We start from the raw sequence: 23,746 nt of genomic DNA, 5'->3' as shown, positions 1-23,746 counted from the left end.
CCTGCAGAGGCACAGCCAGAGAGAAAGGCCACTTCGGAGAGCTAGAGCGCACCACGTGTTCATCTGTCATTCAACAGCAACATGACAACAGACAGAAACAAAATATATTAATCCTAAATGTCCCAGTCAGTGCTCTGACGATAAAGACAGTCCTCAGCGTCCTGTGAACTACATGGCTCCCCCCCCCCCAAAAAAAAAAAAAAAAAAAAAATCAAAAGTACCTAGATGGATAGCAATCGCCTTAACTGATTGAATGGCATGCAGCTGTATATTTCCTACAGTACAAAATAATAATTTACAGTTAAATCTCTTTAATTTAGTGATCTAAAGGAAAACCTATGGAACATAAGACTGCTATTATTTTGGTCAATATATAAAACCTTTGAAACATTAAATGTTTTCATTATCATTAGTATATAGCAAAATAGCAAAAATATACAAACCAAAATGAAATACCCTTTTGAATGTCCCATATACAGTATAAATATCTAACTAAGCATGATTAAATCTATTGTATAGCAACCTTAAACGTAATTGGAAGTGTTCAAATAAAATGGAAAACAAAAACATATCTCTGCGTATACTGTTTTCCCCTTTCTGAGTGGTCGCCACAGCGACAAACTTTCCTTTTCTTACCACACAAGTGACGGACATCAAATAGAAGCCAGGCTGCAATTACATTTATTCTATTCGCACATCATAAAATAATAATAAAATTTGGCTAGCCCCGCTACGTCATCACACCTCCGGTTAAAAATTATATATAATGAATTGGTCTGAACTGGTCAGATTATACAATGAAATACACAAATAATATCTGCAACACTAAGAAGGGAGGGAGTTTTGGCACTATTTTTTCATCCGGGGTTTTGTAAAGCCCTGCATACTGACAGGCAAACCCACAACAGAAGTTCATCCCTCTGCAAGTGATGATTCTGCCGTGTTTATACTGCTCAAGTTACACCTGTAACTTACATGTGCTGTGAGTCTTTCTGAGTGTGTCGGGTTAGCATGAAGCGAGATGTAATGACCATTCAGAAAGGGTACGTGGCTGAGGGTGGAGGGCTTCTTATAAGGCTTCAAACTCATCAATTCTCTGCTTGGTGTTGCCCTGCCTGATCTGTCGGAGGGTCTTGTATTTGTCTCGGCCAGCTCGGACGTTCTCACTGTGAAGAAGGTCATTCTGGGTATTCTTGGAATCATCACGTGCCTGAGCCAGCTCTGAGGTCAGGGCCTGAGAGCAGAGGAGGACAAGCATTAGATGAGAGGATGAACATCATCTTTGGCACTGTGAAACTTTGTAATGTTGCCATTAAACTCCTCCACTCTGTGTGTGTTCGTACACTCCATCGTTTGTATTTGAAGGGGAGGAATGAATGCCGAATCGGAACATTAGCAAATGATAAACATTTTACATGATCATTAACTGATATATTTTAACTTATATCTATATCTGTTATATTCTTTGCATCTAAAATGTTAGATTGTTCACATGAAGTAGAGTAACAAACAAACTTTTTCTGTACCTTTGCTCTGTACCTTTAGGTTAAGTTGAAATAAACTTAATCAAGTCAATCTCTTCCTTAAACTGTCAGCGTCCTCTGTAGGGATCCTCACTACTATTTGGTTTTGAGCAAACAAGTTCGTGCTTTAGTGAGATCTCAAATTAAAATCTCAATCAATTCTCAGGCAACTGATCCTTTTCTGTGTGATTACAGAGTTCATTTTGTTGAGGCACTAGATCAAAATGTAAGAAAACCTGGACCAGAGCAGTTTTTAAAGAAACTGCAGTCTACTGGGTGTTGGCTTGTTTAATTTAGTTCATTTGAGCTGTTGTCAAAGCTGTAAATGCAGCTAGAGATTTGGATTTAGATCATTTCAATGGGTGGCTCTTCATTTCTAAAGTGAACATCCAACAATGCTGCACAAAGATTCCCTGAAGATCCTAATTCTTTACATGAAACCAATGTAATCCTGTATTTGTCTATCCTGGGTGCTGTGACGTGTCCCATCTCCTCACCTTCAGCTGTTTCTGGACACGCTCATTCTTCTCAGCCTCAGTCAAGCGATCCTCCTCTTTGCGGTGGTCATTGATGCCTTCAGTCTGCAGGTCAGCGCTGTGCGTGCTGGTGTTCTCCTCACTGTCGCTGTTGTCGTCCAGGTGGTCATATGCAGGAGGAGGTGGAGGGGGTGGGGGCGTCGTCATCACCATGTTGAGCTCCTCTTTTGTCTTGATCAAGTCGTCCTGGGCCTCCCTGGCCTGGTAAAAAAAAGAAATCCAGTCAGTTTACCGTTTATGTCACTGAACTGAACAGATTTGCTGCATTTTTTTTTTTTTTGACAGGCCTCAAATTTAAAATCTGAACAGTCTTTGTGGATATAATATTCTATGCTTATTGGCAGTGAATGCCTGATCCTGACTTCCCCACCAGCCTGAAATAGCTAAAAGAGTCACACTATAGTTTTGACTGCAGTCGAAGCACTCACCCTGAGCTGCCATGTGTCAGCCTCCTCCTCCTTGCGTTTCTTGGCCTCCTCCAGCAGAGTGATCTTGGCTGTGTGCTCTGCCAGCTCTGCAGCCTGACAAAAAAAACAAAAACAAAACAAAAGACAATTGTTTAAGAGTTCAAACTCAAGACACATTTATGAATGACTACACCAAATTAACAACATGAGCTGGTCTTGACGCTTCTCACTGCAAAATATTCCTTTTAGTCTGTGTGTCTGTGTTGCATCACATTTGGCAGATTTGCATTGTCAAACATCTCACTCAGGAGGTGAGGGAATATTATGTTTATATGTGCATCCTGCTACTACAAGAAACTGAGTAAGGAGAGTAAAAAGCAACTGTAAAAATAAAGTTTCCACCTCTCGATAAAATGGAACCAGACTACATGCAGCCTGTGTGTGTTTTGTGGTTTGTTCAGTCTGATCACCACAATGATTCAAACACTCCACCTGTTCTTTTTCGGTGTGTGTGAATTGTGAAGACAATGAATGTGAAAGGTCTTCGGCTGGTTACTGACTGAAAACAAGGACATTGTTAATGAGTTACTGCTTCCAGACATGCTGGTGGCCCGACTCCTGCACGTCGTTTCCAATCGCAGTTAGTTGAAGTTAATCCATCGCACAAGCTTCTTAGTAAGGTTTAAGTATAAAGCGTATCACAGCAGCAGTCTGTCTGATAAAAACAGTTCCTCACAGTGTCAGAGGAGCCTTTACTGTCAGGACTGGTAAAGTGAAAACACACACTCCTGTGGGTGGTCCACAGCTGAGCGGCTCTGGCTGAGGGGCATTTAGTCTGAAGTAACAGGGCGTGGTCCAGCTGGACGCTACAGAGTGGTTTTGTCTGGAGCTGCAGTAGCCAGGCACTGGTGAATGCACCACCTTACAGTGTGCCTGGTACAGACCTGGACAGCTAAATGTAAAGCAAAAACCTGGAGAGAACAGGGTTTTGTTTTGTTCAGTTTTTTTTTTTTTTAAATCTTGAGATTATTTTTCTTTATAAAAAACTACAAAAGATTTCATCCAACCTCAGTCTTTCCAACTCAGTTTCTGTTGTGCTACTGCAGGAGGGTCTGCAGTGTTACGTTTAAATTGTTCAGAAAAGTCGCAGTAGGTTCAGAATTAAGAAGCTATAAATCCATGAAGAATTTAACGGTGGCGTTAAAATTCTCACCAGCTGCTCCTGACTCTTCTTCTGGTCCTCAGCCTGGCGGGCGATCTCCTCTTTAGCCAGCAGGGCAGCCTGACGCTCTGCCTCCAGACGGGCCGCCTCGTCCTCAGCTCTCCTCCGCTCCTGTTCCAGCATCATGGCTCTCTGCAGCTGTTCCTGAAGATCTACAGCAAAAGAAAAAAAAAAAAAAAAGGGAGACATGGATTAATTTAATAACTAGCTTAATTAATTTGCTCAGTAATGACATTTCAGACATGCCCAAGATTTTTAAATTTGCTTACTTGCATGTTTAATCAATCACAAAGGTAATTGTCAATGAATTGAAAATATATTCAGATTTGATAACTGTTAAAGTAAAGTGTGTGATTATTTCATTTTACATTTGAAAAACAAGCATTCATTGTTCAGGTTGTCTATACTACCACACCTTTCTCTGCCTTCTTGGTCTTTTCTTCAAACTGGTAGAGCCTCATCATCAGATCCTGCTTCTCTCGCTCCATCTGCTCTTTCTCTTTCTCGATGGCCTCTCTCCTCTTCTTCTCGTTCTCCAGCTGTGCCCTGCAGATAACACACGGCAGCCGGGTGAACCAACAAAGCGAGCCAACGTTGTTGCATAGTTACGGCTGACCGACAACAGACTGTGAGTCGGCGACATGTTTGTGTATAAATGCAAATTCTTTTTCAGCACATGTCTGTGTGAACTGCTGTTTTCAACTTGCACTGCTCACTCTGCATCCACCATGGTCCATGTACAGTTTACTACACTTTGATCATCCTCTGTGTTTACAAGACGCAGTAAAAGGTGGCATGATAGCAGCTGCTGGTTAATCAGCTTCACAATTTAAGCGCTGGAGTGCTGCTGGTGGAGTGGTTTCAATGCGTGCCATGAATTAAATCTGGCAGGGGACCTATGCTGCAGGTCATCCCCTCTCTCTCCCCGTTTCCTGTTGGCCTCTCTGCCAATTACTGACTAAAATAAAAGCCCAAAAATATACATCTTGAAAACAAACCAAAAAACTATTTGAGTGCGAATTGTGTCTCTTTCACAGATAAAGAACATAAGCTTGTTAAATCTGACTCATGAATAATTTGAATCCCTAACTGTGAATATGTTGTTTGTATTACAGCTCCGTGCGTGTCTTGTCATTACTGCTGCTGCAGAAAAAAGCAAGTTTTGCCTTATTTCAGCTGGAGCCCCTGTTGTCACTATATTAGGATACAGGAACTTCCATAGACACTGACGACTGAGAGCTACTGTGTGTCAGATCTAATGGTATTTACTGTGTTGTCTGCTCGCCGTTACATCACCATGTTTGAACAGCTGTACGGGATAGACAGTGGACAAGCAGCTGTAGCTGAGACCAGAGTCAACATCCATTCACTTTCAGTTCAGTGTGAGTATATTTCCCACACTTGAAAAGGAGCACAGCATTATTATCTCATGAACGGTAGTTTCACTTTGCATATTCATGCATTTTATAGTAAATAATCAGCATCAATTAGTCAAGGAAACATTTAAAATTAATAGACCACAAACATAATGTTCACAGTAGGAGGGTGTGAATAATCTTAAAGTAAAGTTGGGATATGATAATTAGATCAAATTCAGTAAATTGTGGCCAAAATCTTCTGCATCTTTGGACTGAGAAAACACCAAAGCAGTGTGCACCCCCATCAGTAATTTGTAATGGTGGAACTATTATCTACACCCCCAGACATCTGCATACCTCTCCATCTGTTTCTGCTGCTTCTCTTCACGGGCCTGGGCCTTCATCTGCTGCACCTCAATAGTGTCAGGCTTGCGGCGACGCATATACAGCTCGTGGTTGCCCATGCACAGCTGCAGGATGCGCTTGTTTATGCGCAGCCTCGGCGCATAAAACACAAAGTCCTGATATCATCGCAAGAAAAAAAGAGACAAAGGGAGTGAGAAAGAGGGCAAGAGATGAACAGTGGGCTAAATAAACCTTCTGCTCACTGTCCATTGTAGTTCACAGATAAAGGACAAAGACTGCAGCAGTGACTGAGCTGATGCAGGGAAACTTATCACAGTGCAGACCACTTCTGAAACACCTGAGACTGCTACAACTGGACTAAAGTGAAAGGTAAAGCAGGCTGAGGTGCCCAGATAACACTGCTCAGTTCTGTGTGGTTCATTAATAGCACTAACTGGAAACCAGTGCTGGCTAGTCTGGATGTTAAAATGGACTGAGGATATGTATAATGGTTCTTTTCTGCACCAGAGAAACATGATACCGCTACTAGAAGGGAAGCAGAAAGCTTAAATACAGCTGCACACTGTAACTCAATAGACCCTAAAAAGCTTCATTTTACCTAGAGGAACAGGAGCACTGGAACCGGAAATGCTGTTAAAGAAACAAATGTACTTTGAGGTTGTTACTCACCGGAGATTTCTTATCAATGGGCTTGATGATGAATTTCTTATCATTGAAAGAAATGTTTCTGATCTCACTCCAGGGGAAGCCGATCTTTGGGGTCAGTCTGAGAAAATGATCACATGAGCAGAAATATGAGCAATGTGCCGTTACTGTGCTCAGTAATTAAAAAACACAGACTCTGGGGGGGGGGAGATTAATTTTAAGGAAAGCAAAGTAATGGTGTCAGCAAAAGTGCATGTTGTTGCGTTGTTTTTTTTTTTTTTTTGTAGACTATTACAACAGTCTTTTCATCACTGAACAGACTCCAGCCTGAAGGAAAGGCAGCTGCCAACAAGTAATAGAGCTCACACCACACCCGCTTCTGCAAGTTCCCATCGGTTCTCTGTATCGTTGGATATTGATTTTAAAATTTCATTACTATATTTATAAAGCTTTATAATGGTTCAGCACCACTCAGACTGTCTCCACCTCTGCTGTCTCTGATCAAACATTACAGGTTGAAACGACCAATAGGAATCGTCTTCAGAAATATGTTAAGACTCTGGTATCTTCAATCTTGATTAATCTAATCATCGGTCTTGCTTTTAGTTATAATTTGTTTTTTCCTTTTTATTTAAACATTTTATTGATATCTACCTACCCTGATTTAATTTTCTTTTCAGAGAATGAACATCAGGCAAACTAACTATGGACATGAATTTCTGTATATATGCTGCTCAAGTTTGAGGGATGAATGTGGGGTGTGGCTCACTGTTCTATTGTGCCAGACGAGGTGAACGGATGCCAGTCTCACTCAACACAGCATAAAGTTGTACAGTAAACAGTGAACAGCCGATAGTGTTGCAATCCAGAGAGACAGTCAGTCACCTTCCAGTCTGTCAATGTGACTGACAGACTGGAATTTCACCCAGATCCTGACCCTGACACATCTTTAAGGCATTGAGAAAACATTGTGGAAGCGATCGTATCAATTTCACAGTCTTTTGATTTATTGAGCTGCAGTTAAACAATGGATTCATGTTAGGAGATGTCACTGTTGGTCTCACTTTCTCGTCCTGGCTGGACAGTAGAGACCATGGTTGGGGTAAAGCTGTGTAGGTCAGTTTCATTACTCAGCCTCTGGCTTTTCATTTTAAAGATCATGAGAATAATGTATTGTAGAAAATATAAGCACTAGAGAGAAATGGCTGAAGTAGGCATAATAATTGTCAGAATGCATTAGTATTATGTATAAAGTACATATGTATATAGTAGTATGCATAAAGTGTTTTTCAAGCTAAAGTGCTGTTATGGTTTGGTTAAATGCCAAAGATTAAAACAGGAAACTGCAATAAGAATTGCTAATATGTTTCATTGAATTATTCATTGTTTGGTGTTTATTTTCATCTTCAAAAGATCAGAGAAACATCTTCAGATTGCTTCTGTGGCTTTGCAACTGATTATTATTTACATAATTTCCACGATTAACGTATTTTTATTCCACTCAAATATTCGAAAGTTCTCTGGCTCTAATGTCCAAAAAAAAAAAAAAAAAAAAAACACAAAACAAAACAAAACCCAAAAGATACGAGTTTTTATCTTTTGAATTGGCAATATTTGGGCTAATTATATTTCCCTTTCTTTGTGAATCCAGTATTTGCTTCATGTGTTTTACTATGGCTCCAAAAAAAAAAAAAAAAAAAAAAAAAAAAAAGCTGAAGTAAGCCTGCAGAAACTTTGTCCTGGAAAATGAGCAGCACTGTGGTTAGAGCAGCGATAGGAGCATAAGGAGTTAAACCAGCACCAGACTGCGCCTTGGCAAAACGGTCGCTGCACTACTGCATTGTGGGCCGGCTGGCTTCAATGGAGAGACAGTGTTGTAGGTTAGCCTCACATTCTTAAGTGCCGCACAGCTTGAAAAACCAGTTGGCGTAGTCATAGTTACAACAGAGGGCACTGTGGAGGAGAGGCATTTCTTTGCTGATCCCAAGGAGCACATAAAGAGACAGACGCACAAAAAGAACACAAGAACCCTGTGTGTTCTTTAACAATGTGTTTCCTTCTTTCGGAGGTTTTAAAGCAAAATTATGATACAATCAGGAGCAATGACATTAGATTAACCTTCACACCACAGAGTGATTGAACCATTTAGATGTGAAAAAAGCCTCCTCAGCTCGTAATCTTCCATTTAATGTTTATCAGAGGCCTCATGGGGCAGCTGATTTGCTAAAACTTGTCATCACTCTGCTACCAACCAGCTGCATTCGCTTTCACTACGATACTGTAGGCCAGCAGACCAAATTGCTTTCAATAGAATCTGGCATGAAAGCTGACACAGTGCAGCTCCTCTGAATGTGGGAAGAGTGACAGTCTGACGATGAACAACACAACCCAGCAGGGGGACAGCTGCAGGGATTTCCAGCACAAGGTCAGTGACTGAAAGGAAAGTCACCTGGGATGAATTGTTCCTTTAACACAGTTTACTTCATGACTCCAGTGACCCCAAAGACTGAGCCACCAGCCACAGGAGATCTTAAAACTCATTACAGCAAAGAGGGTTATTACCTCTCAAACCGTACAGTTTTATCCTATAAACAAATCATAACTCAGACTGGGCTTAGTGCTGGTAAAACCCTGCCAGGGCTCAAAGAGAGGGTTTCCCTTCAACCACAATGCTGAAAGAAATTATGAAAATTAAGGTTTGCAGCACAGACTTTATGCAAACCATCTGTATTATAAATGGCACAGAAACGTTTAAAATGTACTTCCAGTGGTGGGTTTATGATTTCGCACTGCGCAGGCGTGTAACTGCCCTGATATAAGAAGAGGTGTGATCAAAATACAACCGAAATATCCTACAAGACACTGTAATGCACTCATTCAAAGCAGGGGTGCAAATTACAATATTATGGGCAGATTTAGGGTCCAAAAACCTAAAAGTCTGATAAAAACAGATGATTGTAGCTCAACATGTTGGACAACATTGAGAAATAAGTGTTAATACTCCTCCCAAAGACTGTATCCATCTGGCCTTCGTTGTTATTCCTGTCATACTGTCTAGCTGAGAAACAGGAACAGTGACTAAGTGCACACACAGACATGGCCCGGCCCGGCCATGGACAAAACAGAAGCCAGAGCAGACACCAACAACGGGGCTGTTTGTTTCAAGGGTCTGTTACAATACAAGGCTTACTTGTCATCCTTCTCATAGATGTTGAGTCCCAGAGCATCCACTCCCAGCCACAGCTCTGTTCCCTTCTTGTTCTTGATGTCAAAGTAGTTGACTCCGTACATTTCCAGATCCTGGGCAATCTTCAGGTACTCCAGCATAGCATCCTCCCTACAAAACGAAAAGGGCCCGATTGACGTCTGTCATTTCCACTTATACTGCTGGATGTAAAGCAGGAGCAAAGCTGTTGTTTAAATATTCATATTTAGGGCACGTGCAAGTAGTGGCACCCTATATCGATATAGATAGATATAAAGACACACACTCACTTCAACATCCCACGGTGCTCCTCATGCCACACCTGAATCCTCTCCTCCCACTGCTCTCTGGATAATTTGTGCTGCTCCAGGACTCTACAGAGACAAAAACATACAGCTAGACCACTACACAACCCACCAACAGACAGGACAATCTCACATCTTTGATGTGTTGAGTAACACTGAGGATTATTTTCACGCAAGCGTATTATGCAAAGCCTGGCAGAGTGGAACTTCCCCGAGGTGTTGCGTTTACCTCGTCGTCTTGTCTGCTCTAGTTTGGTGCTTTGGTTACTTGTCATGCACCACAGTGGGAAGCAAGACACAATAGAGGGTGTGCACTGGAAATCCATGTGAATCAATGTTTATCGAGCCCGTTTTAGATGCGTCTACATGGACTCTCCAAAACACAATCAAATCCATCTATCACAGTAATGCCTTTAAGACAGAGAAGAGATTAGATATCTTTGGATTGTTGGTCTTTTATCCAACAGTCAACACAAAGGTTGTTCTAGCTGGGGGAGCAATTTCAACATGACTGGCAACCTCTTCAGTGCTTCAAATTCAATGTCAGGCTCTTTTATTCTAAAGGTTGTTCGTTTTTGTTTTTTTGGTTTTTTTTTCCAGTTTGTGCAGATAAAGAGCAACAACCTCTGTGCAGACACAGTTCACAAAGAAAAGTTCAAGGACCTCCAGACTTTTGACATATTCAGAAATGTGAACTCGCTGCTTCTTTGGCAGGTGAAATAGTTTCCAGGCAGGATCAGCAGGTCCAGATTCTTCCCTCCAAACTCATCTAAGGGCCATGGGCTGACTTCAACCGCGACAATAGCAAATCATGTCCTGTGACGATATAGGTCAACCTCACTACACTGGTATTATGATCTATGATCTAATGACGCTGCTCTGGTTCAACAAGTGAGCTACTAACATTAAATACGTATGTGTGTGAACTAACCCTAACCCTGACAACTGCAAGGGGAGAAGATGTGAATAGATGAGACACGAAACCAACCCCAGGGCTTACATCCAACATAAATTACTTCATAACTATTTGGATCACAGCCTTTGGATCAAGTTGTTAATGCAACAATGTTTGAGAAATTTTCCTGAACCTGTGTGGCAGCAGACGTTCAGACAGCAAGTATCCAGGCCTGTGGAGCTCCTTGTTGTAGTCTCCGAACTTGGCTTGAACAGAGTAAGAGGCGAGCAGCACGGCGGTCTCTGGTGGGCAGTAGACCTCGTCGCTCAGGATGCTCTCCTTCACCTGCAGGAAGAATAGCTTCTGGGTGATATCCTGGATCAGCTCTTCTGCCACATCCTCGGGGAAGAACTTGGCCCGAAACTTAAACTGGAGGGGATTCTCTTTCTTCATGTCCTGGGATGACACCTGGTGATGAGTTCAAACAAGATTGGGATTATGAGGGATGTAAGCTTTAAAGGAACACACCAAATATTCACCACTGTCTTGCAGCTGGTTGAATATGTGCAAAAAGATTGATATGCTTAGATGGTAAATATAGAACTGAAGCAAGTTGCCCGTTAACTTAGCTTAGCATGGAGTCAGGACAGAGCAGCTAATCTTGGAAAGCACTAGCTTGTTTGTTTTGTCAGCTCAAAACTGTGTTGATTGGAAAGTGTACCAAATGCTATGAGGTGGCCTGGGACAAAGTCTTAGACAGCTGTTTGGCAACTGTTTGCTTTGGACACGACCAGGCTAAATGTTTTCCCATTTCTAGTCTATGCAAAACTAAGATAGCCAGTTGTTCCCTACAGCTACTACTGTCAAACTATTACTTTAATGTCAAACTGAAAATTGGCATCCTCCTGAAAAACTCTGTGTTGGCACCTAAATAATCACCATCAGCGCCATAAATACAGTGTGTCAACAGTTAACAAACAGGAAACAATATGTTCTGTGGTGTCATGGGTGCCCTGCCCTTTCCAAAAGGGGATCTACAGTTCACATTCACTAGAAACACTTTAATAACTCCAGACTACAGTACGTGTTTACACAATGTACCTCTTCCTCTAATTTCAAAGCAGGAACCAAGCGGTCTTGATAGAGAGAATGGGGCATTGCATGACCAGGAATATTCGAGCTTGAGCTTTGTTTCGTGCGAATGGGCTACAGCGCAGTGTCAGCACACAGTGTACAGTTTACTGCTGCTGACAGAGGCGAGGGTAACCTCCTGTCCACCTCTGTGTCCCGCGTTTATTATTAGAAAATGCAAAGAGGCAATATGGAAGTTTCGTTGGATAGATTGGTTTCCTACATTTGTTTCATTCAGGAAGGCACTCAGCAGAAAATTCCTCCTCTCAGCCCCATTACACAGAAACACTGTCCATCTATTCACTTCATTATTTACAGCTTGTTGTTAATATTGTGATATTACACATTAGCTACCACAAAGTGATTTTATATCTCAATACTATGGCTCTGCCAAAATAACAAAGATGTGATTAAAAACAATTATGCATCCGTACAAAAAGACGTCACTTTTCTATCTTGAGTTCGCACTTGTGCAGATTCAGTTGTTTTTCTAGCAGCAGTTAATCTTCCTTTCAAAAACAGAGCTGCAAAGGTCTGAATACCTCAAGCTCATTTTTTAGGTTTTATTCTTCAGTCCAAACTGATGCTGACTAAAGTGACACATGAGGCAATTTGTCACAAAGCTTCAGGCTTTACTTCCACAAAACATGTTCCCCTATAGAAGTGGTGATACCAAAACAACCTGCATTGTTAGATTATGACTGTTAGTCAGTGAAGGGCCGCTAACCTGTGTTTGTTCAGGGAAAACACAGAGAAGCAGATGCAGTTATGGTTCACCAAAGTCACACTGTTGTCCAATAATCCACCTCCAGATGACTATAAGCAGCATCCAAACTGCAGTGGAACCTGAATGCTGCATGTGAATGTGTGCATACTCTTATACAGTGGCTACTGATTGACTGAAAGGCAAACACTGTAGGTCTGATTGTATCGTCCATCAGAAGAATGCATTCCTTCTTTATTACTCCATACTAGTCATGGAGAGTCATGTTGCAATAGCTGGGTGGTTTAAAATCAATCAAACGCATCAACAGGTATGTAGGGAGAGGGCATCATGATATGGAACAGCAGTTCAATTATATTAATCATAGAATCTATAAACAGCGAGCTCTAAAGGTTAAATAGCATGATGTGGTTTTAGATGTTAACTGTATATTCATGACTCATTCAAGCTTTATATGTACGATGCTAACCGTGTTTTAACATTGTGGAAATATTTTTTAATTTCAGTTGGCTCTTACCTTTTTGTCCAGTTTCAGCCAAGTATGGTAACCTTTAGTGTCCATATACTGAAGTCCGAAGTACCAAACCTCACGTAAGCCAATGGTTTTCACCACCTTGAAAAAAAAAAAAAAAAGTCTTCAATACAGTATCGTTTCAACCAAATAGAATTTTCATTCTCAATTAATCTGCAGTTTATGATTATGATCCACACATTCACAGTTTGGTTGTATGAAATAAGTCAAAAAAGTGATTTCTCTGAGCCAAAGATGATGTCTTTAATATGTAGAGCAGGAACTTTGTATAAAAATGCGAGTTTGAATTTGTCTAGCTGAAAAATTACGATTTAGGCCTACATGGATCTGAAAAATTCACAACCTGCTTTACCGGGGTGAACATACTGTAAGAAAACGATAATGTAATCTCAGTTGTTAACAGACATATCATTGCATCTACACCTTAAAGATCAATGAGGACATTTTTCAATAGATGTGAATGAGTAACCTGGACTTTATAAACGCTGGTGAGCGTCAAATCATCAAATCAAATAAAATGTGAGAGTATTGTAGAGAATTAAAGACTATGGGGAGTCTGTTGGACACTAGTTTTCAAATGTCTTGTGTTTTCTGAACAAGGCTATTTTTTTTTTAATAAACATTAACATCTGACAAAACGACAATATTTAAAGATTAAATTTCTGTGGATGGACAGAATGATTAATCATAAGCACCAATTGCCAACTAAACCCTGGATTTAAATTTCAAGAGGTCTGAAGTTTATGAGGATCTTCTAGCGAGGAAGCCAATATTTAAAGCCAAATTAAAATTGTAGCCTCACATTTCACTCCGAGTTACTCCAAGTTAAAATTTTCCTGGAACATGTTGCTAACGAACTTTTACTTTCAGACTAACACACAGCTCATCTTTCTGTTTGTTGCAAGCAGGTCTTAAACAAGAAGTCGTATTGTTTGAGCAGTGAGGGGGAGTAATAGTGTATTTTGAAGGACTAGCATCCTGTCGTTGACTCCAGGAACACACAGCAAGGGGGTGGAGGTCCAGCCAGGACTCCTCATTATCAAGATCCAAAAGGCAGATTATGAATGCAGTTTTAATTTCAACCGCACTAGGAAGAGCTAACCTAAGAAGAATGTCTTCACATCAGCAATTTGGAAGGTTTTCTCAACCGATTTTTGACAGTGTAGCTGAGGCAGAGAGTGAAAACCCAGTTACAGATCTGGAATAATCACTTGTGTTGCAGTAGGAACTGCCATTTTCCACTGGCTTCTGAGAGAAACCTCAATGACCAAAGGCTCTTTATGGCCTTAAAAGAGGAAGAGCAATTTTCCAGCAGCACCAAATTGCTGAATTCATCTCTTCTTTTTTGTATGTGCGCCATTAAATAGGAAAGGACCTTTTTGAATGCATCCCTGCCACATTCCCCACCCAGTCACCAGGTGAGGTGCTAAGCTGCCTGGATAAACTGTGAGTCAACACTCTGGCACTCCAGCCAAGGCCCACTCCCAATGATAAGCTTCAGCCAAGGTTGAAATTAAAATCGAAGCCCCTCCCCACCTCCACCATCTCTCCTCTCCCTGTGGCCGATACAAAGTATAGGGCAGACTGTCCTGTGGGAGGAAAGATGAATGGCTTTTCTGATGGATTGTACTTAGAGCAACAAACAACAAGGACTGGAATGGGAGCTGAAATGAGAGAGCACTGCAGGCTGCATCTCACCTGTAATGTAACTCATAAGGCCTCTGAAAACAATCAGCCTTTTCATGGTGTTTTTTTTTTTTTTTTTTTTTTTTTTTGCTTTTGGGTCTGCAGGCCGAGCAGCAAGGAGAGAGAGCGGGCTGCAGCAACTGACTGTTTCTGTCAGGAGGTAAACTGCTGTGCAGAGGCTTGCTACCACATTGGCACTACCAGAGAGGAAACCATTTTCTTGTGCGAGCCTGTCAACTTTGACCAATGTCACACTTCACCTGACAAATGGATAAACTGCCCTCGATAATGTGCCGAACATGTTATGAACACCTGCTGACAAAGGATACTGAAAATAATACAGTTCATTAGACATGATTTAAATCTCAATCTGGGGACACAAGTTCAGGAAAGTGACATCACAGCAGGCTGGTTGGCAGGCTGCCTCGACTTCAGTGGGTTGCTAGTTTGCGCCAATGTACGTCAAGAGCTATTAACACCTCAGATATTCCATCTAAGTAAGATTACTAAATGCAGAGCAGTGCCATAGAAAATTTAATGGTTTGTAAGACTTAGTAAGTCTTTTGATAGCAGCAATTAAATATCTCTCAGTATGATGAAGCTGAACAGAAACACTTTAAAGGCTTTTCCAGACCTGCAGATGGCTGACAAAGTGCAGGCAGTTGTTTCTTTAATCCTGTATCAAATCTGCTGGTCTTGACTCTTTATAGTTTTTATAAACGGTTACAGGCAGCAGTACAAGTCTAACTTCATTCTGGCAATGATTAAAAAGAAAACCCTGTAAACTCAGTGAAATATTTCCACCCAGGTTGAAGTGGCTGAAACTTTACTCTGTGTCTGTGTTAAAAGGGGCAAAAGTCAGTTAGCATGACAAGTCTGCAGCTTCATCTCACAGTCGTCTTACAGAGTGAAAGTTTTTCATCTTGGTTTAGGGGATCTTGAGCAGTGTGGTGAGCATGAGGAAGGCCACTGAGCTGAAATAGCATTAGTCACTGCACCCTATGTGCTGAGTAATATGGGGTCCTCCGGAAATGAAGGGTCCGGCTAGTCAGGTCCAAAGTATGCACAGACCAGTGCAAAGCTGAAGGAGGGGGGAGTCAGTGGGTACTTACCCAAAAGGAAACTGACCAATTGCTGTCAGAGCACACATTCATTGTGACTGCACAGAGAGTATTAGAGAACCAGAATAGTGCAGTCATGTTCTCAGCCCTTTTCAATGTGGCCGTGACATGTCATAGCCACATTGAGGGCTGTCAAAGGGAACTAGTTTCATATTTTGCTCCCGGCACCTGTCAGCCACACCTGGATAGAGTTCAGACGAAGATGAAGTTTTTAAAATTTTCAGCTGAAACCCAAAGCCACATTAATACTGTCTGGGCAATGCCGGACAGATTTAAGAAGCTAGAACTTCCACTGTTAAACCATGATGGCTGTGACTTTTCTAATAGCAGCTAAAGGCAAAAATTAAATGAGCACAAAGTCAAATGGAAGTGAAACTGTACATGGGTGTGTTGGGGAGTGGCAGGCATTTCTCTTTGAGAGCAGCATGACAGGGACGAAGGCTATGATCAGCGCTGACCACACAGCCCACACCAGGCCTCACACACTCCCCGAGTGAGCTCACTGCTGTTACTCAGCATTTCCACAGGACAGCTGTCAGACACCCTGTGCCTATGTGTCTCTGCCACCGATCTGAACCTTAACCAGACTGCTGACAGACACGGTTGGCCACTCAAGCTAAATGTTAGCAGAATTAATCTGTGGCCGGCCGTTGGGACTTCAGATGGGGTGTGAAGCCTCATAGACAGTTTCCCATGCTCAAAATAATATGTTGTATTAAAATAGTACAAATCAAAATCACAGGGAGGGAGCGATGTGACACCTCGCTGAGAACAATTCTAACAAGTAGGCTGAGAATATTCAGCAATACATTTACTGCCCATTCACCCAAAGGGATGTCAAAGGTCAGTAGCTCTTCCTTCCTATGATGAAACCACACATTTAGAACAGTACCCCCGCTGTCATTCCACATAATCACTACCTAAAACTACCTAAAAGCACCGAGATTGGCAACACTTAATATAACAGCATCTGGATATGACTGATAGCTTTTTAGGGATGTTATACTTAATTTAGTTCTTTACAGTTCTTAAGGAAAATGTCCTTCACAGAACCACAGACATGAAGGGTGAATCCCCTAACATAGAGCCACACTTGACTACACTTGCGACTGAAAAACGAGTTATACAGGAAGTTGCTAAAACAATGCCTTTCCTTCCCCCGATGCTGTCATACAACCTCATGCTAATGACAAGTGATTTACATTTGAATTTTAGCTTCTGAGCTTCACAGCAGAGCACACAACAACTGCAAGGCCAAAAGAAAATTCCTCAACTGCTAATACTTCACATACTAGTGCCCAGTTCCAGTAAAAGCAAGTGTGAATAAAAACATACATGTTAATAAAAACATCTCATTATTGCATAACCATGGCTGCCATGCTGTGCGAACAAGAATAAACTAACTTAGAAAAGCATGATTTATCACACCTGATTAAAAAGTGAAATTCAGTTACAAAAATGTGTTCCATTATTATTATTCTAATAAAACACTCTTTCTCAATAAGCATAAGTAATAAGATATAGGAAAATGTGCAAAGTTATAATGATTGGATAACTTCCTTCAGATAAATTAGCAATTATTCAGGGTGAGAAGTTTCCTAAACTGGAGAGCAGCAACCACAAAAGGTTTCATAAAGTCTTCATTTGGGACTTTATGTTATTGTCAGCTGACATCACTCATTTGTACAGCCCCAAATCACAACACAAGTTATCTCAAGGCACTTTCAATGTAGAGCGGATCTGGAATGTGCTGCTTATAAACCCCCAGAAACCATTAACCTCTCTGACTCTCAGCAGGAAGACACAGTCTGATAAGCACTCCTGAGGCCAAACACTCCTGTAATCTTGGCTGTCGGAGATAACTTTTCAGACCTGGATGTAATGAATGGAAAGAGATTTCTCCTTTCTCAGGGAGGTCAGTCCATCCAGTTGACAGACAGGGTGGCTGGGGCTGCAGCAGTTTGCCAGTAGTTTACAGAGACAATAATGGAAATATATATTTCAATATCAAAGACATTGAACAGATTTTAACAATCATATACCATTTCAAAAGCTATTTGTAACAATATCAGTTACAACACAGCTCTTCTGCTATGTTGTTTATCTTCTCATACATTTGTTTGCTTTGAACAATTCACAATACTATAAACCACAACAAACAAAAATATAAATAAAATATTTAGTTGTTTCCACACTTCTATTTCTAATGCATATCACTTTGTTATTGGCGAACTTCATTCGGCACGGTTCCCTTTCAAAATATAATTCCCGATGGTGTTAACACAGTTTTACATTAATACAGATGCTCAGCATGTACCTGGTCAAACAGCTGCTTGCCGGTGGTGCTGGGCTGGATGGCAAACTCCAACTCAGCGTCCATGGTGGTGACGCGAACATTGACCTGGAGGGCAAACATGAGAAAGAGGGAGTTGAAAAGCTGACCCAGTTCAACAGGGAGGCCCTCACATGTGAGGACCAAAACGTGGTAGTGCAGAACGTGTGTGTGTTTGGTAGAGGGTGTATTTGCAGAGTAAACACATGGGGCTCTGTGTTTATCTCTGCTTTCTCAGAGACACATGGGCTGATTGAAGGGAAGTGGAAATCTTTGGTGTTTTGGATGTAATATGAAGCATTGGATGCAAAACATATGAACATAAAGGAAATTATTGACTGCCCTATTAACTAAATAAGATGCATATCTAGCACTGCTTTCACAAGCAGCTAAGAGGTTCCACATGTTTTTTTCAGGATGAGTAGGGTTAGGGTTTTCACAGAAAGAAATTCACCTCAGTGTTAAATGATTGTGCATACAAACATAGGCAACCCGTCACATCACATAGCTGCCTCATGAGCAGTGAATGTCCACTTACAGGGATCCACCCCAATGATTTAATGCACAATTTCAAACCATTATAAATAGCATGACTGATGCAGCACACAGAATAATGAGAACTGACGTCAATTCAGTCCCCTAATGGGAAGAAACAATATTGTGTATTGTAGTTTCAGTCAGTAATCGGCAAATGGCAACTGATTTTCACACAAAGGCCACGCAACAATACGCAAATATTTACAATAGCTGCTTTGAGGTAATTCACAGACTGCGTCTTTTTTCTGTGAGCACAATGTCTCTGGTATTTGCAGGGGTTATGAAATGACACAGGCCTTCCCGCATATTGACTGAACTTATTACCACTCAGTGAAAATGGAAAATGAATGAGTGGACACAAAGTGGAGAGAGTGAAAGCTAACACAACACCCTGGTGACATCTTTCAACTCCAGCCCATTGTGGCAGCGCGGAGCCTCAGCGGTGAAGAAAGTCAGTGATGCCAATAGCAAAAGAGAAATCTGGGCTGCAGGAGTGACTTGTTGCTAGGTTCTGCTGCAGAAAAGCCAAATCCTATCAAAGCATCGGACGGAAAGCATCTCACCGTTCCGCTGTCCAGGATACTGTAAGGAGAAGTAGTCTAGACAGTGGATATTCAAGGATGTCCCATTTTTTCATCCCTGTGCCTGCTGCTGTTAAATAAGGCTAGCTGAGGTGACTCACTGGGGATTAAGGGATTTGTAGCACTGCAAACTTTTTGGTTTGTAGCACTGCCATAATGACACAGACAATTTTTTAACTTTCAAAATCAACTCTGACTTACAGCAATGTCAAGCCACAGCTCAAAAGCAGCGAAGGAGGAGAACACGGCCTTTATTTTACCAGTTTGACAAAGCTTCCCTTTCAGCTGCCGAGCCCCAGAAGCCCCTCGCTTTCATCATCCGCATCACAGCGAAACCAGAAAACTGCAGTTGAGGTATTGTCTCATGACTTCCCTTGTTGGCTATCGATTTGGTGAATTGTTAAAGGCTGCTCTCACAAATTGGGATGCTTCCCTCAACATCGCAGTCTATATTTTCCAACAGTTGCAGCTTGAGCACCTTGGGGAAAAATAACACACCCAAACGGGCAGAGTGGAACATGTGAATATGTGGAGCAGACAAGCCAACAAAACCACTGAGTGAGTGATATCTGATCTCAAAACGAAGTCCTCCAACAGGAACTTACAATAAACTGAGGCCATTCACAGAGGTAAAGAAAACATGACACATATGCTAAAAATATATGGGCAGTGACCCAAAGTTCCACAATGAGCAATTTTAGTTTGAGGAAAGTACAGCCGTTCATTTTAACATAGAAATCCTTGATTCACAAGTCATGACTGCAGGAAGCCAAAAGCTAACCTGCTGTGATGACACATAAACACACTTTCACACTTGGCTGAAGGTACAAAAACCTTGGTAACCATGAAGCAACAACAGTAACACAAGCTCAATGGAAATACAGGCAGTGAAAAAGAAAAACCACAAATGAAATACACATAAATTCGACCAACAGTGTTTTGAAAACACGATAAAAACGCTGAAGGTTCTCAGATGCTAATTAGATTGTAGCTATTCTAATATTGTATATTGCTTTTTTCTCTTCCACTTTATGAATACATTTTTGATTTAGAGAGTTTAAAAAGCTGAGAAAAACATGTTTCTGTCATATTCCTCCTTCAGCTACCACTTTCATTCAATGTAACATGCTGACATCTATTTTCACTTGTCACTCAGATAGCTTCCCTGTCACAATCTGAATAATTTCAACATATCAATAATGCTAGGACAATCTACTTATTGGTGGAAAAAGGGACCTAATTAGCTAGTTAATGGACCAAGCAATTCACTGAAAATGAAAAATATTTTCTACTTTCAATGGCCAAAGTGGAAGAACCACACAACTCTTCCCTCTACGTGATGATGAGGAAAATAGCTTTCCTTGAGCCTTTTCAGTGGTGCGGTTAAGGAGCTATTCTGGCTCAGGTTAAGGAACTGAGGTTCTCATCATGTCACTAGTTAAACTGTGAATAGGTTGCACTGCATTTTTCAGTGAAGACCATTCAATATTTAACCTTTCGCATAGTTTGCATGGCTTTAGAGGAGTCTTTTGCAAAGGGAGTTGCCATGGGGACTCTAAAAATGGCCTGAGAGCAATATAACCATAAATGAATTGCTACCATTTGTGTGCAAGGATGGAGAGAAAAGGCCCATTGTTTCATTCATTCAGGCTTTAGAAAGTGACATAACGTGGTTTTTTTCCACAGCCGCTGTAAACATTAAATGTACATACTTGAGGAATGACAGTTCAAGGACTTGTGACCATTTTGGGATTCATCAATCAGGACTAGCAGGTGTTCAGAACATAATTGACTTATCAATTATTTAAATAAAAAAAAACAAAAAAAACCCACTAACAATAGGACTGGACATGAAAAGGAAACACCCATCCATGTTGACTGTGACCATGCCTTGAATGTTTGTGTCACGGGGCTGTGACTGCGAGGAAACAGGACTCTGGGAAAGCCAAGGAGAACCATCCTTCTATATTCACGATGTGTCATTAAGATAAATGAAACATGAGTCACAGAAGCACCAACACAGTAGTCTGCCCCACCGCTCTGGTGCCACTTTCTGCCAAATTAAACCAGATTCTTTTTTTTCCCCCAAACATGCTGTGTTGGAACGTTTGATATGGCACCAAGTATCTCAGCTTTAACAACACAGACTGCCAGTCACAATCACATTGACAGCAACTTAGCATTTTCATATTTTTGATAACAGGCGACTTCAGTTACTTTAAGGCCACCAACTATTTCTTTCAAGGACTCTTTGGGAGCTTCTCTGTAGTGTATTAGATAGGAGTTACCAATTGAGGATGACCAATAAGCACAAAAGTATTTTGACTATTAACTGATGATCACATATTTTTTTTAACTAAGAATATGTCCATTAATTTCTTAGGTTTGCAGTTGTTCCTCAAATTACACAACAGTAAACTGAATATATTTGGGCGTGTTTGCTGACAGTAATGCATATAATAGTGAATTGAAGGTTGTGTGTAATATGAGGATCTTATCACTGAAGCTTTTGAGGGTTGTTTCCTGCGATTCCATTGTCACCTACCCTCCCCACGTCTGGCTTCAGGCTTGAAATCCAGTTTCACAGTTTTCATTGGAGCCAAAACATAAACCCTTATTTACATATCTCACCAAGGCTTAAAGTGAGACTTTGCATTTGCAGGAATTATTTCAAAGTGGAAGGCTTTCTGGTCCAAATGGCATCAAAGGAAATAACTTCCTTAAATGGACCACGACGCCACATTCTGAACAGTTCACCAAAAAGATTCTTCTGTCTTGAGGCTCAGGGGGATTTTTGGTATCATGGAAAAGAAAACAGTCGAACATTATTATCTAAAAGGGGCTGTTTTGTGGCAACTGGGCAGCTGCGATCAAACAGTTAGGATGTCACTTCCACGGCAACGCTCATGACAACCCTGAGGCTACTCTAAACAAACCACCAACACGCTTTATGACACTGACTGTGACTTTCGTCACTGTATCACCATATGCTATTTAACATCAATGTATGCCGGTAGTGATGTAATCAGGACACTGGCAGCAACTCCTGTCTGTTTTTGACTGTTTCTAACTAAAATCTTTCCCACTTTAAAGATGATTTCATCATCAGGCACAAGCTACTGTAAGTTGCAGACATTTTTCAACCTTACTTTTTAAATAAAAGGTGGAATGATATGAGAAATAGTTGAATTCAACACAGTAGAAAATGCGTTTGATTTACTTCCATAATTTTTTCCCTCTGTCTGTAGAATAGAAATACGTAGGCCATTATACGCCTACCAGAAATTTCCAAACAGGGAGCTGAGGGAAGGACGTGTGCCATGTGCCACTGTACACTATATAATGGCTGGGGTGGGGCATAATGACTTCAACATAATTAAAGGCAGAGAAAAAAACTCAAATAATCAAACTTAATAAAATAATTTCCCTTAATTTGTCTTTTCTTTTGCATTCTTGATTATATATTTTAAAAAAAAAGCCATGAAAAGTCCATTTTCTACATCTTTAATACATTTCTAAGGGAAGACTGTGAAAGCCCAACATTTAAGGCAGAGCAATCCCTGGTTTCTTCAGAAGACAACTAAGAGTGACCTGGGTCCATCACAAAGTTACACCAACCCTCAACAGGAGATTTCCCACCTGCCTTTTTTATGATGCAATATTCAAAGTCTTAAAGAAACTGAGAATGATTCAAAAACATGCATCCTGTGACAGTGTCCACCTTAATACTTTAAAAACAATGCTCCTATGTTCGTCATGGATGACACATACGGGACACCCCCTCCCCAACTCATACAAGATGAGTGTGTGATTTAAGAGAAACTTCCAATGGCATAATTACATAAGCTCTCTCATTCAGTTTACACAAGTGTCATTGTTTATTTTTGAGACCCATGTTTTCTTTGTATGGATCACTCATTAAAGAGAGCCACCTTTTAAAAACTGTAATTAAATAACGTGAAATGGGTCACAGTGATCACTCAGCCTGAAAGTTTAGCAACTGATAGCATCCTCTTTAACACTGACAATCAGCCCCTGCCAAGAAGTGATTAAAGAGTTTTTTCTTCTCCATGTGACCAAGAAAACTTAAATCCTTAAATAGCAGATAAAATATGACCTCTCAGATTCGGTTTTGAATGAAAGACTGCCAACTCTTTCAATAATTTACCACATTTTTGTCATAAATATGAGAATAGTGAGAGTATATTGGAATGTTTAATGAACAATTAAAAAAAAATCGAAGATATCTAAACTCAATCTAATCTGAAAAAGATTCTCTAGTTCTTCCATAAACATACACAGATTTAAGAGGTCCATCCTCCATTAACTCCTCAGTCAGTGTGTCAGCCAAGTTTGACAACTTAAAAAGTGATACAACAAGAAGTGAGTGAAAATGTCAATAAAGCAAACGCTACTTACAGCTTTGGGCATTTTTCTGTCCTCTTCTCGGCTCTGTGCGAGGCTGAAAGTTAAACAATTAAAAAAAAAGAAATTTCCGTGAGGCCGTGCTTCTCACTGCGTCTTTCTGAAAGCAGAGAAAGAGGAGAAACGAGTTTGAGCTACTTGTGCGTTACTTAAAGCAGCTGAGGGCAGCTCGACACTCCTGCAGGCGACAGTCAGCAGGATGAATCACCGACAGG

General features: G+C 40.9%; 1 protein-coding gene across 1 annotated transcript; it reads right to left on the bottom strand.

The window, feature by feature from the left end:
* Positions 1-658: 658 nt before the first annotated feature.
* Positions 659-23,686, bottom strand: ezrb (ezrin b). Its single transcript, XM_029495772.1, has 13 exons — positions 23,526-23,686; positions 17,974-18,057; positions 12,835-12,930; positions 10,656-10,930; positions 9,553-9,636; positions 9,248-9,394; positions 6,082-6,178; positions 5,404-5,567; positions 4,104-4,234; positions 3,680-3,840; positions 2,488-2,580; positions 2,021-2,260; positions 659-1,234 (listed from the first exon to the last, which is right to left on the bottom strand). The coding sequence occupies exons 1-13, from the start codon at positions 23,535-23,537 to the stop codon at positions 1,070-1,072; spliced, it is 1,749 nt and encodes a 582-aa protein (XP_029351632.1). The 5' UTR covers positions 23,538-23,686; the 3' UTR covers positions 659-1,069.
* Between the last annotated feature and the right edge of the window lie 60 nt (positions 23,687-23,746).

The sequence above is a fragment of the Echeneis naucrates genome, chromosome 24 (assembly GCF_900963305.1).
Source record: "Echeneis naucrates chromosome 24, fEcheNa1.1, whole genome shotgun sequence".
Lineage (NCBI taxonomy): Eukaryota > Metazoa > Chordata > Actinopteri > Carangiformes > Echeneidae > Echeneis > Echeneis naucrates.
Note: the sequence above shows the minus strand (reverse complement) of the source record. Positions and strands in the feature narration are given on the sequence as shown.

Excerpts from the sequence above, each read along its gene's own strand:
- ezrb (XM_029495772.1), bottom strand. Across the intron at positions 10,931-12,834 it reads GGCTGAAACTGGACAAAAAG|GTGTCATCCCAGGACATGAA; the intron begins GTAAGAGCCAAC and ends ACTCATCACCAG. Across the intron at positions 9,395-9,552 it reads GAGCACCGTGGGATGTTGAA|GGAGGATGCTATGCTGGAGT; the intron begins GTGAGTGTGTGT and ends TTCGTTTTGTAG.